The sequence below is a fragment of the Dermacentor silvarum genome, chromosome 4 (assembly GCF_013339745.2).
Source record: "Dermacentor silvarum isolate Dsil-2018 chromosome 4, BIME_Dsil_1.4, whole genome shotgun sequence".
In the NCBI taxonomy this organism is placed as follows: Eukaryota; Metazoa; Arthropoda; class Arachnida; order Ixodida; family Ixodidae; genus Dermacentor; species Dermacentor silvarum.
In genome coordinates this window covers 5,579,748-5,595,894 of record NC_051157.2, presented here as the reverse complement: position 1 = coordinate 5,595,894, position 16,147 = coordinate 5,579,748, and the positions used below count along the sequence as shown (strand labels likewise).

Here is a 16,147-nt window from a genome sequence, read left to right as displayed (position 1 = left end):
TACCGGCATCACTTAGAAAAGAAATACTAAAAGCATGCAACGATGAAGCCACCTCAGGTCATCTAGGCTACACGAGAACATTGTCCCGACTCTGACGCAAGTACTATTGGCCAAAGCTACCCGGTGCTGTAAAACACAGGGTGTCTACCAACCGGGAAAACCGGGAAAACAGGGAATTCTCAGGGATTTTGAATATTCTGGAAAAACTCAGGGAAAACTCAGGGAATTTGTGCCTCTATCAGGGAAAATTACTGTAGGGATGGGCGAATATAGGGTATTGTCGAATATTTCATTGAATAATTCTATGTTCGTTATTCGCTTCGATTCGAATTCATGGATTCAATATTTTCGAATTATTCAGCGGTCCCGAATAGGCAGCCAAAAGCCGCGGACGGTCGGTGCACATCTCGGAGGCTATGCTTCACGTCATGGCTGCCATACATCAACCATAAATCTCGAAGGCTATATGTTTTTGCATTAAAGAGCCTGAAATGTGCGACGCAGAAGAGCAGAAACGGCGCTAGCGCACAACCGAAACGAAGCGGCGGAGTCAGCATAGCCATAGTCAGCAGCGGAAATCGTACGTGAATGACAGCAACGACGGAACGCTTCGTGCCTATTTGTGCCTTTATTGCGTTTACCGCCGCGCATAACAACGCGTTGGCCGCGGGATTTCATAGTCGCCACCCATCATCGCGTCGATAGCTGCCGCGGTTTCTTTCGCAGCGGTTTCGTTTAGTTTCGTTTTGACTCAATACGCACGTCGGCCGCGTGCCTAAAGAGCTGCGTAGTGGCCATCCATGATTGCATAGATAGCGACCGCGATTTCGTCTGAAGTTGTTGCAGTGAACGGTAGTTTCGTTCTGACTCGGTGCGTGCGTCGGCCGGGTACGGTCACACTAGCGGCAAGTTGCCGCGCGTCAGCGCCTTGCCGCGAAGTCCCGCTTCGGGTGCTGATAGTACGTACTTTTGCGTGATTTTCCGCTATTCACACGCGCTGCGAGTTGGTAAATACTACGAGGTGTCCCTCACGGGAAGGCATGGCCTTCGGATGTCGTCCCAATTTTCTGGTTCTGGAGACAACTCGCGATATACGAAAACGCCACAGTTTTATCGCGGTATGCTTTTACGGACGGAACAATTTAAAGAATATGCAACTACGGACAAATGCTGTGGTCAATAGGTCACGCTATACGCGCGACCATTTAGTTGCAGTCAGTTGGTTAGGGCTTTCATGCGCATTTTCCCCAATGAATTATCTCATTTCAAGGTTCTGTTACTTCCGCTGCGAGACGCAAAGCGAACGTGCAAACTGGATATCGTAATGAATGTTCTACAATAGCATATTTCGCGCTTTGACTGGGAATAAGCAGTATTGCCAATTTATTTTCGAAGCAATATTTAAACAGTTCTTTTCTCATTTTTCTGATGCATCATTTTTCTCCTGAATAAAATAACCAATAAACCTTCAGTGTGTTGCAGACTTTGTATCCGTACTGCATCTGTGTTAACCCTCACATTAAAAGGTAATTGCACATTTCGCTTACTTCAGTGCATCGAATTACTTTTGTTTATGCTGGTTGTAACATATCGCAGTACTCTAAGAAACTACTTAGCCATAAACATCCTTGCCTTTTCTTGCTTCTCTGTCTCTACTTCCTGTAAAACACATGCAATAATGCGAAAAGCAGGCAGACATCTGGTTTTTATAAGTAGTAGATAACACATTAAAGAAAAGCAGATCAAAATTGTGCAGTGAAGTCAGCCGGTTGCATTCCTTCCTGTGAATGATAGGATCTTTTCAAGTGTGGGTGGGTCTTGCATGTCCACAGCTCATAAAGTGTGCAGACTCATCACGAGGCGTAGGTATAGCCCATCAAGATGGAGGCAATGCTGCTAATGAGTCTGCACTTACATGTATTACTGCATAAACTCGTATAACCATATCCCATCATTACTCAGGTCACACTAGCGGCAAGTTGCCGCGCGTCAGCGCCTTGCCGCGAAGTCCACCGTGGCAATCGCGTCTCGCCGCGCGGCAGCGCGATATGATCTCGCGCGCTCTCGGAACGCGGATTCACCGTGAGCGAAAAGGGTGCGATCGGACAGCGTCCAGAAATCCCTCTATAGAACCGCGAGAGACGACAATCGTCGATTGATAACCCGGCGCGGCGCGGCGGAGGTCCGGTTGCCATTGGCTCCGTGACGTCACCCTCGTCGCTCTCGGCAAGCCGTAACACCCCCGATTCCTGCCGCTTTTGCCGCGCGCGTCATGATGCGTTGCCGCTCGCGGCATGAAGCGGGCGTTTTTGCCGCTATTCGTGGCCATTCCCTTAAGCACCGCAAAGTCGCCGTTCATAATCGTGTCGATAGCGGCCGCGGTTGCGACAAGCAGTTGTTTCGGTTTGACTCGGGGCAAAGCTGTCGAGGATGAAGCGCACCGGCTACATTACGATGGACGTGCGATCCGTTGGCGTTGAGCTTACTGGCGAAAAAATTATCGGGATGTGCGCGCGGTAGTGCAAAGCGTGTAGGAAATGATGGCGCGCGCCGCAGCCGTGCTGCGAAGGAAGTCGCGAGGCTTCGATCGCCGCTGCGAGAGCCAATCAGTCACGAGATGACGAGAATTGCAGCTTCCGCACTGCTTTTGTGCTAAATAGCGAAAGGATTTGCTCATCCATTATACTAATAAAATCGTGCTGACGTAGTAAGCATTTGCTTATTGTTTTCTGCATATCCTGATAATTCGGACATTTTTTTTTTCAATCCCGTGAAGTTCGAATTAACTAGGTTTTACTGTAATATGTGATATATACTGTTCAAACTATTCGATTCGAAATTATTTGACCAAATCACTACTCGCTTCGAACCTCAAATCCACTATTCGCCCGTCCCTAAATTAGCTGTAATTTAATTGAAAGGGAACGAAAGTTGCGGTAATGGAGGGAGGGAGGGGGGGCGACGTTTAGCTGCGCCACCAAATGCGTATTTATATAAAAACGTGGTGAGGCGAGAAGGTGGTAAAGACTCCGGACGCTGCTCGACGAGTGTCCCGTTCTGATGTCGTCGAAAACTTCCGAGCCGCCCCCAGAGGCACAGGCAACAGTCACCAGCGCCGTGCGCGTTCGGTGCGAACGCGGGCAAAACGCCGACGGCGTCGACAACAGTTCGGCGCATTGCTAATGCTGGTGCATGTCTAAGTTTATACAGCTGATCGATAAAACTACTATCCTTACTCCGTATAGCTCTCTACTAATTTGCTATCGCAATTGATGCTTCGCATTTTTTTTAACATGCTTACTAAAGAGTGACAGCATCAGGCAACATGGTGTCAGCCCATCTTGATGTAAAAGAAGGTTCCGTTTCACTCAGGGAATTTAGCAAAATCACTCAGGGAAAACCTGGAAAACTCAGGGAATCTGAAAATGTCAACTTGGTAGACACCCTGAAAACATAACGTCCAAACATGTGCCGACTGCCAAAGACACAAAGCACCTCCCGGCAAGCCTGCAAGTCTCTTACATCCAGTCGATATACCAGGACAGCCTTCCACCCAAGTTGGAATGGATTTCCTGGGCCCATTTCCAACTTCTACAGCCGGCAACAGATGGATCATTGTCGCAACCGATTATCTGATGCGCTATGGAGGCTAAAGCTGCGCAGCGGGGCACAGCAGCCGAAGCAGCTAATTTTTTCTTCGAAAACGTCCTCCTTAGGCACGGCGCCCCAAAAGTAGTTATCACAGACAGAGGAACTGCCTTCACTGCAGAACTCCTTGACTCGGTTCTCAGACTCAGTGGTACAAGCCACCGGAAAACAACCGCATATCATCCCCAGATCAACGGACTAACCGAGCACCTTAATAAGACACTCGTAGACATGCTATGCATGTTCGTCGACATGTACGTCGATGTAGAACACAAGAACTGGGAGCAGATAGATTTTGCCTTGCGTAACCTTCACATACAATACCGCTCAACAAGAAACTACTCGAATGACACCCTTCAGCTTGGTCCACAGTCGCGAAGCCACGACGGCGTTGGATGCCATGCTGCCGCACGAGTGTGACAACACACCTACCGAGGTTGACGAATTTACTCAGCGCGCCAAAGACATCAGACAGCTCGCCCGCGTACGTATCTGCCATCAGCAAGACCAAGATGCAAAATGGTATGATCTTCGAAACAGGTTTGTTCTCTACATTCCCGGCGATAAAGTATGGGCTTGCATGCCCATACACCGTCGCGGACTTTTGGAAAAACTGCTATTACGGTATTTTGGGCCGTACAGAGTGATCCGATGCCTGAGCGACGTGACCTACGAGGTCATTCCTTACAGTGACAATAGCTCCACTTGCCACAAGCACTTACCCGAAGTGGTGCATGTGGTGCGGATGAAGTTGTATCTGTCGAACTAAGTTTTGTTGGTTCTTTTTTGTAGTTTTTTTTTTGTGTTTTCTTTTGCGTGTGTTACACTGTGCCTTTGTACACCGCCCTCATACGCTTAAGTTGCGCATCGGGACGATGCTTCCTTCAGAGGGACGCAAATGTCGCGCCTGTGCTCCGATGAAGAAGAGGACAATGCGAGTATGCATGAGCGTTTTTATCAAGGCGCAGTGAAGAAGAAGTCGCGGTAGTGCACAGTATTAAAAGGCGACCTGCTGCTGTTCCTCTTGATCAGTGCTGTGTGACCTCTGTTTTTGACGTTGCGACAATATCGTGGTTGTGGTACGTAAAACCTTAGAATTTAATTTAATGAATGAGGTCTGAGTGTGCGAAGAGTGGGGGAGGATTTAATCTTGCAGATACGTGATTTCCTTGTCTACTAATTGAATAGATACCGTGCTGACGCACGAAGAGCTGCATATAACAATAATAAAGGCATTGATGATCTTGCATGTGCGCTGATCTGCGTGCCTCTTGATGACGATGAGTTCCTTGAATTTCGGGCTGTACCCACTTGCCTGGCAATGCAAACCCAGGGGCGGTATTCTGTAAGAGTCTACCTAGTGGACTGTCCATTTCGACTGTCGGTGATTGGCTGCTGCTTGATGTGCAGGAAGGTGCCAGCCAGTCTCCTTCCTGCACACCAAGCAGCAGCCAATCAGCGACAGCTGAAATAGACAGTCCACTAGGTAGACTCTTACAGAATATCGCCCCAGGTTACTGCCATACATCTGTTTTACGTTGTTAGCATGCTCCCGGAGACGATCAGTGAGGTAATCATTGTTTGCTTCACGTAGAATGAGCTGCAGCTCAAAGGGATGTCATAGGCGACCCTGTGTTCTGTTAATCTTATACATAGTCCAGTTTTCGCACTGTTTATTGTTGTACCAACACAAATCCCACTAACCACCGTCTTTAATCAGTACATTACCTAACATATGTGCTGTCGCACAAATAATCGGAGGGGAAGCATCATGTTCCTCATTCTGTATTTGTATCGCCTTATGTTGAACACATGACATGATACATCTGGTTTACAACAGTAAGTACCTTGTTTATTGCGAGATTGTGATTTGTGTACAGAAGGCGAAGGCAAGCATGCATGTCATCAGAATGTGGCATCTGCGGTGCCAGATAAGGTTCGTATACACTCAAGCTACTAAATTTGTATAACAGTGTACAAGTCCTTCCATTCTGTTTTACCAGTCTCGAATGCTCATTAATTTGATTTGCTTAATCGAGGTGGCTTTTCTTTTGTATGACCCTGTAGTTCGAGACTCGTCTGTTGGTGTGCTGCTAAGCTGAAAACTGATAGGCACCGTGGCTGATAGAAAACAGGACAGGAATCCCTATCCAACTCCTGGACACTATGTAAATTACTTCTACCAGCACAGTCATACGTTGATGTAACAAACATGGATATAACGAATCATTGGATTTATGAAGTAAATATAAAATTACGCATTGAAAATAACTTAGAAGATACTGGATATCCAAAATTCTGAATGAAACATGGTATCGGTCTAAATGCGCATGCGCATGCACAGATGTGTGCCTGCATGGAAGTGCAGTAAGCAGTTCCCTTCTTCAAGGCCTTCGGCCTGGCACAGGTTGGATATTTAACCAACTTAAAGTTTTCAAAGTCAATGCTATCAGAAAATATGCAAACTATGGTGTATGCATATGAACTTGAAATGAATGAATGAAAAACTTTATTTCATGAGCTTTTCAGTGCATGCACCGGTTGGAAGTGGTTCCCACTTCACGGGAATCCATATGCTGTTCTCGCCGCCTGGCCCCTGATTACGAGCCAAAGCTGGTCTTCCAGGGCGGGGCTGGACAGCAAGATCTTCCATCGCTCTGAACTTGAAACGTTATGCCTTGGGTTATAATTTGAACATATCAGAAAACCTGTTTGTTTTTCTCAGTCACTTGAACGACCGAACATCGAGGAGGCCGACTATTAATGTGTGGGCCGATAGAAAATCCCAGGTGTGATGTCATTGGCACATCCTGAGTAGGATAATCTAAAATATTGGTCAATTTAAAAAGAGCAGCCCCTCTGGGGAAGCACACACACAGCCATCTGGCAGACCGTCTCCTGATGCGGAAAATACTTGGCATGCTCATCCACTCTCAATCAGATCCGTGATGACGTGCTTTTCGGACCTTGCTGACTAGAGCGTCGCATCGAAATCCACCGGACGTCTTCATGTGGATGTGGGATGTGTTGATTTTTTGGGGACGTCTGTGGGACTTTTTGTGTCGTCTGGGTTGTTGCTAACCGAATTTGTTTGCATACATACAAGAGTAGGCAGGCTTTATGCCCCTCTCAATGGCAGGTACCAGCCTGCTCCTTTCCTATTTCCCTCTCTGTGCATTGTGTGTTTTTTATGTCAAATAGTAATAATGCGAGTGCTGCATGTACATTTCATCTTACTCATCTGTAGGACATATACTCATCATCACCACACGGGCCTGCAATAGTGGGTGGCTCACTCGCTGAAATAAAAGGAACACCTGTGGCCTAATTGTTCTCTCATAAGTGGCGGAGGTTGCCCTCCGGCCCTTCAGTCTTCTCGTCTCTTGAGCTTTCCCTCGAGTACATCCCTGGCGCTTCACTCAGGTCGCCGCTTGTATCAATGGCCCTCAGACCTGTCACAAGAACAGCAGCCCAATGCGGCAGCTTCTACTATGCCTGCTCCTGCAGGAGACCCTTTGCTGGCCCGTCTGTGGCACCCCACTTGCATTTCTTTCGCATAGACCTGCCCGCCATTTTTTTCCCTACTGAAATCCGTGTCTATGCTTATAACGAATATCAGATATTATGAAGGTATTTTCGTGTCCGACACAACGCCGTTCGACTGTAGAACACTGTCTTGTCTGCTGACATGCAGGTAACTCTGGGGTCGAGCAGGAGCTTCAGTGGGGGCAAACAGTGGCTTCGGCCTCCTGCCGGCACCACGTGCAGCTGTACGGGCCGGCTGCCGCAGCCGCAGTGCGAGGCATGGAGACCGCCATGCAGCTCTCCTTCGAACACTTCACTGACAGCCAGCAACCCAAACCCTGGCCCAACATCCCGCTCAAGCTCTGACGTTGCCAATAAACGACAGTCATGCTGGAAATGACACTAGTATGTGTTGCGTGTTCTTGTCCACCAGTGACGAACGGCCATCCCACAAAATTTGCATCCGTGTTTGCTTTCCAGTATTGGGCGCGAATAAAGCCACCCTAGACGACGGAATGCCAACCATAATGCCAAATAATACCATGACGTGGTATATCTTGTAATCACAGCACCCTTGTTAAAGCTCCATACCAACCCCCACTTTCCCTAGATTACTGGATGCAACTTCACTGCAATGGCTATCCATCAAGCAAGGGTCTGTTACGAATGGGGCGCTCGCAGCCAGCAACGAAACTTCTCATAAATTGTTTGCAGTACTGTCGAAAGTACGAGATGTACACAAGTAATATCCTAGCACAGTGGAATATAGCTCTGCGTGCAACTGTCTATTTATTGGCGGAATTAGAGAGTTCTATTTTCGCTTGGTAAATAATGCATTACAGCGATACGTGACATGTTAGGACGTTTGCGTGTGCACGTCGTATACCGCGAATTACTGTGACGGTGAGCAGACGACGCGGCCCGAATGAACACATCTCGAGGGACATTCGGTAGAGTGCATTGGCTAGGAAGTCCTGCAGCTTCCACAGTGCTGCAAACGACTTGTGAGAGGCACGCGCTCGCTAACAAATGAGGTGTCCTGCTCTCTTCATCCGCATTTGTGCTTTCTCTCTACACATTACTCTCCTCCTGGTATTTATTTTGCCAGATCGGCCGATGTCCATCCAAAGTAGGCGAATTAACTAAAGAAACCTATCGCGTGCTTTCCTTGTGTCAGCTTGGCACATCCATTCTGGGGGATTGGCCACATGCGCTTTGCCCAAGTTGTCCGGGCACACCCAGCGGCCCATGTCACTCGGCAAGACAGCAGACAGTACATAGAGGCTAGAAGGGTTAACCCTTCTAGCCTCTATAGGCTCCATACAGTGAACAGAGGGCGCCACAACCGAATACGGCAAAATAGAGTTACTGTATATGCTCCCTACGGGAGCAGAGTTGCGCATAGGTCCGCCATTATGTTCCAGCTATGCCGTGAAGCCACTCGGTGCCGCGCGGTGTTTCATTAGCTTTTTTTCTCTGCTGGTCGCGGGCTACATGCGGAAATTGTTCGCAAGCGCTGAGCAAGATGGCACTTTGCTCAGCGCTTCCGAGGCCGGAAGGCAAGAAATGTTTTGAAGGGTACGTGTTTCAAGAAAACTTCACACACATAAGGTGTCCAATTATGTGAGCGCATACTGGCTGCCGAAACCAGCCGATTAATGATCATCGCCAAGACAACTATCATGCCTCCAGTTATGTCAGTGGCCGTTAACAGAGCGTCATTTATTACTAACCGTCGTTCACAGCAGCAACACGTTTTCGAGACGTGCGGTGCAGACACGTAGATTTAAACGCATTTCAAATGTTCACATGCGCACATTATATGCAAAGCTTATTTTTTACGATTCATTCATGCCGCAGACTAAACAGCTGCTTCGAAGCAGCACATCTGCAAGTAGAAAAATATTCAAGATCCAGAAGCTTCTACATCAAATTTATTTCGTACAAGAGAATGGATGACCAATGGCTGCTGGCAGCAGGGTAAGAGTGCTGGTTCGTGGAGCCTTGGGGGCAGAATTCAAAGCAACTGGAAAGGCAACAAGCTATTAAGAGTAACAACAGGTTATTGTTATTGCACTAATCACAGCAAGATGGTAAACTTGCAAAGCAGTTATTCACACATTGCAGACTCTAATATAACAACAAATTTTTCTTGATCTCTTCATACTACTCAGATCACAAGAACCAGTAGTTGAAGACACTGTGTCAAGTCAATGTGCAATATTCAACAGCCGTGCTTTGTCTGATACCTAGCAGAAGCCCGCGAGTCTTGTAAATATCCTAGAACAAACTAGCAGTGCAGATGACAACCATCTGTATGTCTGTGCATGACCCTCCATCCCAACATGAGAATGCAGGTCATTAAGGTCAATTTACTATAACACAGCGCTTATTAAACATACAGCCAGAATTTTACATTCCTCATTTCGACTAAGGCCGATCGAACAAGCAAGATGTTGCGGGCGGTAAACGCTGGAGCTATCACAGTTGTCTCATAAGCGGCAGCGAGCGAGGTTTTCGCTTACTACAAAACAATGAACTCTAGCACGTACATCAACCAACGTTACATGGACAATTAGAACGCCGACCAAAAAATTAAATAAAGAAACAGAGGAGAGAAAAACCAGGCTGCAGTCGGCAAATTGCAGCTTAGTCTTTACTGTTTCGAACAGACTGTTTACACCCACATAGTCAGAACAATCATACAAGCAACACAGCGAGTTGGGCGAGTTAGTAAGCTAACATGGTTAACATTCTTGGCGTATATGCGCAGCGCGACACCAACGTGTTGTTCATTCTTTGTCCCGCGTCTGTGTCGCCCGGCACATATACGCCAGAAATCTTACACAAGTGAACAACCTCTCGTGCCAGGCGTACGCATCTCAGCGCGTTAACAGGGGTGTTCCGCGAGATAAATGTTGCTTTACGCGTAAACAAGGCGAACTCACCTCGCATATCCTGGTCCTATTGGGTGCCGTTCAGTCTCGGCCCATAACCACATATCAGCCGACGGCGCACGTCTGTCCGTCCGCACGGCACCGCATAAAAAGCTTTGCCGCCTTCCGTGCGGTTTGTGCAGTTGGGTGTGCTGCACCCCGTATATACTGGATTACAAGTGCCATTACGATGTGTTTCGTATCACTTCACCAAGCTCATTGACTTAATATCGTCGAATACCGTACGTATGTACCTGCAACCAAGAGCCGCCGAATGAAACGCACGCCGCCCGCTCGACGATCCGCTGATTGCAATGACGATGGCACCGATGGAAACACGTTGAGTCGCCGTCGTGCCCGTAAAGTTGGCTTCGCAGCGGCGCAGTTGAACATTTGACGTCATTTTGCGCCACGTGATGGCGCTCGGCGAATAGCGGTTCGAGCGGCGCCGGAAAAGTTATGCGCAACGTGTGCGCAACTCTGCTCCCGTCGGTGATGATGATGATTTATTGGCCTCCCCTTTGAAACGGGGCGGCGACAAATAGTCACCTAGCCTGCTTGATTTAATCTGGTATACTATACATGTCTGTCGCGCGGCGCTTGGGCAACCACGCTTCGTGTTCCCATCCGTGTCTGTCCGCTGCCGACTGCTTGCTCTGCGATTTCTGTTTCGCCTACTATACACGGTGATCAGTGTCCCGCGCGTGAACTCGCCTGTTATTTCCTTGCACAAGAATTCGTTGAATGTTACCGGGCGTACAGTTTAATCGCGGGCCACAAGTGCAGGGGCGGCGCCAGCATTTTCGTATTGGGCGGGGAGGGGGGGGGGGGGGGGGGGGGGGCAGCGGGAGAACTTATGCGTTGTGTTTTGACTATGTTTAACTGCCTTCCAATCGGAAGTCCGAGATAAATCTTGTTACATGGCACCTACGCTTCCTTCAGTCGCTCAAGACTCTAATAAATATACACGGTGTTCTGCTTAGGTAAGTTCAACGTAATAGATATCCAGGCTGCGCGTGTTCACAAGATGTCAACCATTGCTTAGCCCAACGCTTCTGTGCATTACAATTTCTCCCACTATTTCTGAACGTGTTTCTTATTTTATTATATTTTTTTTAAATTGAACTATTTGAACTTTGTAGTTATTCGGCGTGCTTTCTTGCGTCATTTCAGAATGAAAGCACGTGAAAAAAAAAAAAAAGCGAACATTTATTTATGTATGTTCAACACACTCGTCCGAGATCACAACAGGGTTGCGATGCGGATACGAATTTCTTGATGTATAAAATCTTTTTAACAACAGCTTGAATTGGCTCAAGGCGTTCTAAATACATCAGTCTGAATAAGCTATTCCAGCAACGCAGTAAGATATAAATTAAAAATTAGCACATTTACACAGCAGTGCTCTTGCTAAGAAAATGAAAATTTATACAGTACATCGTACAGCACACACATAAAAAACGGTATTAAGTTATGAAAAAAAAAAAAAACAGGTACCCAGCAGCAATAAAATAACATGAGTTAACCAGATCACAATATAGCTTCAAATGAGTAATTTCACAGCAGGACGGAGAACACCACTAAGCAATGTGCATATTGTTACGTAGGAAGACGCAGACGAAAAGCTATATACAAGTATATTTACAAATAAATGCGCCGCACTTGGCCAAGAAGCCACAGCCCGCAGTAGCCCCTAATCTTCGTCGTCGTCTTCACACTGCTCGCCTCTTCGTCAAGGCAAATACTGTTCCGTAGCACTACCCCCGGCGGCAAAAGCGCCGTCCCGGAGCGATTAAAGGCCGGACTCGGAAGCAGTGTAGTAGGCCTTGAGCCTACTGACGTGCACGACATCACTAGATGCCAGACGACGAGGTCGAACTCACAGGTTCAATTTCGTACGTCACAGGCGTCACCTGGCGCAGCACGCGGTAGGGCCCTGTGTATCGCGAAAGCAGCTTCTCTGAAAGTCCGACGTGACGAGAGGGCGACCACAGGAGCACGAGCGCACCAGGCGAAAACTGTACGTCACGGTGGCGGGCGTTGTACTGACGCTGCTGAGTGGTTTGCGAGGCCGTCAGTCGAGTACGGGCAAGCTGGCGTGCATGGTCGGCGAGGGCGATGGCGTCGCGCGCATACTCGCTTTTTGAGATCGCAGCAGGAGGAAGTGCCGTATCAAGGGGCAAGGTCGGTTCGCGACCGTACAGTAAATAAAATGGAGAAAATCCGGCGGTGTCGTGCCGGGAAGAATTGTACGCAAATGTGACGTAAGGAAGGGCAATGTCCCAGTCGTGGTGGTCCTTGGAAACGTATTTGGACAGCATATCGGTAAGGGTACGGTTTAACCGCTCCGTCAGGCCATTCGTTTGAGGATGGTATGAGGTAGTCAGCTTGTGTTCAGTGGAGCAGGAACGCACAATGTCGGCGATAACTTTCGACAGGAAGTTGCGACCACGGTCAGTAAGCAGCTGTCGCGGGGCGCCATGAACCAAGATAATGTCACGCAAGAGAAAGTCCGCGACGTCAGTGGCGCAACTGGTAGGGAGAGCCCGCGTGATAGCGTATCGGGTGGCGTAATCAGTTGCGACGACTACCCATTTGTTCCCCGAAGATGACGTGGGAAAGGGGCCGAGGAGGTCTAATCCAACACGAAAGAACGGTTCCACAGGGACGGTGATCGGCTGGAGATGACCGGCAGGTAGCACCTGAGGTGTTTTCCGACGCTGGCAGGGATCACAGGCAGCAACATAGCGTCGGACGGAGCGAGCGAGACCAGGCCAATAGAAGCGGCGCCGGACGCGGTCGTACGTGCGGGTTACCCCAAGATGGCCTGCAGTGGGTGCGTCATGCATCTCTAAGAGCACAGTCCGTCGTAGATGTTTTGGCACGACAAGAAGATCAGATCCATCAGGGAGGAAGTTCCTTCGGTACAGAATGCCGCCGTGGAGGACATATCGGCGAACGGAGGCGTCGGTAGGTGTAGAGCGCAGACGCTCGATGAGTGCTCGCAGCGATAGGTCCCGGTACTGCTCATCGGCGATGTTAGCGAAGTCAGACACAGAGAAAATACCGTTGGCGTTACTACTGTCGGCGTCGTCAGGCTCGTCTACCGGGTAGCGAGACAGGCAGTCAGCATCCTTGTGTAGTCGGCCGGATTTGTAGGTAACAGTATACGAATATTCTTGGAGGCGTAAGGCCCAGCGACCAAGTCTTCCTGTAGGATCTTTCAGTGAACATAACCAGCAAAGCGCGTGGTGGTCTGTGACAAGTTCGGAAAAGGGCCGGCCATATAAGTATGGACGGAACTTCGCAACCGCCCAAACTAGGCCGGGCCAGACACTTACGCTCAGTGATGGAATAGTTGCGCTCGGAGGGTGAAAGGAGCCTGCTGGCGTAAGCGATAACACGGTCGCTTCCGCGCTGGCGTTGTGCCAGTACTGCGCCAATTCCGTGGCCGCTGGCATCAGTACGGACTTCGATAGGCGCAGAAGAATCGAAATGGGCCAGAACGGGAGGCGTTGTGAGGAGGTCGATTAGATGCGAGAACGCAGAGGCCTCGTTATCGCCCCACTGGAAAGGGGTGTCTTTTTGTAGCGTTGGCTACACTGGCCTAGCCAAGCCCGTTTCGCGCGGCACATCAGGAGCCGTGCTGCGCATGCGCAAGGATCAGTGATGTCACACGGCTTGCGCACCGAAGCCACCGGAGCCGGCACCTCTCGCGCACTCCGCCGCCGCCGCGCGCGACTCACCGCCGCCGGTCTGCGCATTCCAGAGGAATGACGTCGTAGCCGTGGTAGACGCACTGGCGCCGGCGCGCGCGCTGTGCAGTCGCCGTCTGACACTGCGCTGGAGCCGCTGCGCTTCTGACTGGCGTTTGCCAGTCAGGAGAGCGCAAATGCTGCTCAACAGCGCAGAAGAACGGAGAAGCTTGACTCATCGGATCCCGAAGTAGTTGCCTGGCAATTAGCGGTTGAGCGTAGGAGACAACCAGGAAAGCTAAGAATAATCAGCTGAACCTTTGCTAACGCTACGTATATCCTGGCATAGCCGAGCTAAGCCACTGCAACTTTTTTCAAAAGCTCCGTTAGTGGTCGTACTATTGCCGCGAAATTTTTCACGAAACGGCGGAAGTACGAACAAAGGCCGACGAAGCTCCGCACATCTTTGACGCACTTCGGAACAGGGAAGTGCGTAACAGCATGGATCTTGCCTGGGTCTGGTTGCACTCCGTGCGCGTCAACGAGATGTCCAAGGACAGTAATCTGGCGACGGCCGAATTGGCACTTCGATGCATTGAGTTGTAGAACGGCTCGACGAAAAACGTCCAGGACTTCTGAGAGGCGCTCCAAGTGTGTAGCGAACGTTGGGGTGAATACTATAACGTCGTCTAAGTAGCACAGGCACGTGGACCATTTGAAACCATGAAGAAGGGAGTCCATCATGCGTTCAAAAGTGGCAGGAGCGTTACATAGACCGAAAGGCATCACTTTGAATTGATAAAGACCGTCGGGTGTTACAAAAGCAGTCTTCTCGTGGTCTAGATCGTCCACGGCAATCTGCCAGTAGCCAGAGCGAAGGTCAATAGAGGAGAAATAGCGAGCACCGTGGAGGCAGTCAAGGGCGTCATCAATCCGAGGTAGGGGATACACGTCCTTTTTGGTAACCCTGTTCAGAAGCCGATAATCCACGCAAAAGCGCCATGAGCCATCCTTCTTTTTTACCAGTACAACAGGTGACGCCCATGGACTACACGACGGTTCAATAATGTTCTTGGCAAGCATTTTGCGAACTTCAGCGTGAATAACTTGACGCTCAGCTGGGGACACTCGATACGGACGGCGATGAATAGGAGGGGCATCGCCGGTATTAATGCGAGGTTTAACAGCTATAGTTTGGGCCAAGGAACGATCGTTAAAGTCAAAAATATCGTGGTAGGATAACAGAACGCGGTAGAGCTCACAAGCGTGCTCGGACGGCATGTCGGGCGCAATCATTTTCTGTAAGTCGGCAATGGCACAAGTTGCCGACTGCGATGGTAGAGGAGGATCGGCTGAATTGTCGTCTACTGCAATAGATGCTACTGAGTGATCCTCGAATGAGTAAAGCTGGACCAGAGACATCCCGCGTGGCAGCACTTGTGCCGTCAAGCCAAAATTGACCACTGGCAGGCAGACGCAATTCGCCGTAACAGATAAAACTGTATGAGGCACAGTGATCCCGTGTGTAAGCAGGACGTCTTGCATGGGAGCCGCGATGTAGTGACCGTCGGGCACTGGTGGGGATGACACTGTCAACGTAGGTCAGTGCCGAAGGTGGCAAGCGAACGAAGTCGACGGAACTGAGGCGACTAGGGTGTGGTTCACAGGGATCCAGAACAGGCAGGTCAAGGCGGAGAGTACTGGCGGAACAGTCGATGAGAGCAGAATGCGCGGAGAGGAAGTCCAAGCCGAGGATGATGTCGTGGGGACAGTGGGCGATGACTATGAATAGCACGATAGTGGAGCGATCGGCGAAGGAGACGCGGGCGGCACACATACCAATTACGCGGGCTGTTCCGCCATCGGCGACACGGACAACAGGCGTCGTGGGGGATGTGAGTATCTTCTTCAGCCGGTTACGAAAGTCAGCACTCATTACGGATACATGCGCCACAGTGTCTATAAGAGCAGATACAGAAACACCGTCGACTTGCACGTCAAGAAGGTTCAGATGAGTGGGCAACGTCAGTAGAGGATTTGGCGGCGTAGGGAGCAATGCAGCGTCACCTCGAGGCGCTGCATCGTCTAGTTTTCCGGCTGGGAGCGGCGTCCGAAGGGAGTCAGCGAATAGGAGCGACGGGGCTGAGGAGAGCGAGATTGTCGTCGTTGGGGCGAAGGCGAACGAGAATAGGGGCGGTTCGGCGTAGGAGAATCAGTGGCGGCATTATCGGAGCGTGCGGCATAGGGTCGAGAAGGGCCACCTGGGCGAGAGTAGGCAGTATAAGGAGACCGGGTCGGGGAACTCCAGCGACTGCAACAGTGGCGAGAAATGTGCCCGATTCT

The 16,147-nt window shown here is 49.7% G+C and overlaps 1 protein-coding gene and 1 long non-coding RNA gene across 4 annotated transcripts in view; one reads left to right on the top strand and one right to left on the bottom strand.

The window, feature by feature from the left end:
- LOC119449359 (gem-associated protein 8) overlaps positions 1-7,573 on the top strand; it is a 40,811-nt gene extending 33,238 nt beyond the window's left edge. For all 3 annotated transcript variants that reach the window (XM_049665183.1, XM_037712532.2, XM_037712531.2), the window contains one exon: positions 7,343-7,573. In XM_049665183.1, the coding sequence (XP_049521140.1) occupies positions 7,343-7,539 (197 nt within the window). In that variant the 3' untranslated portion in view covers positions 7,540-7,573. The remainder of the gene's footprint in view (positions 1-7,342) is intronic.
- A 1,514-nt stretch (positions 7,574-9,087) lies between these two features.
- LOC125945170 (uncharacterized) lies at positions 9,088-10,354 on the bottom strand. The gene is made up of 2 exons (XR_007466670.1): positions 10,122-10,354; positions 9,088-9,199 (listed from the first exon to the last, which is right to left on the bottom strand). It is a non-coding gene; the product is annotated as an uncharacterized LOC125945170 (long non-coding RNA).
- Positions 10,355-16,147: the final 5,793 nt, after the last annotated feature.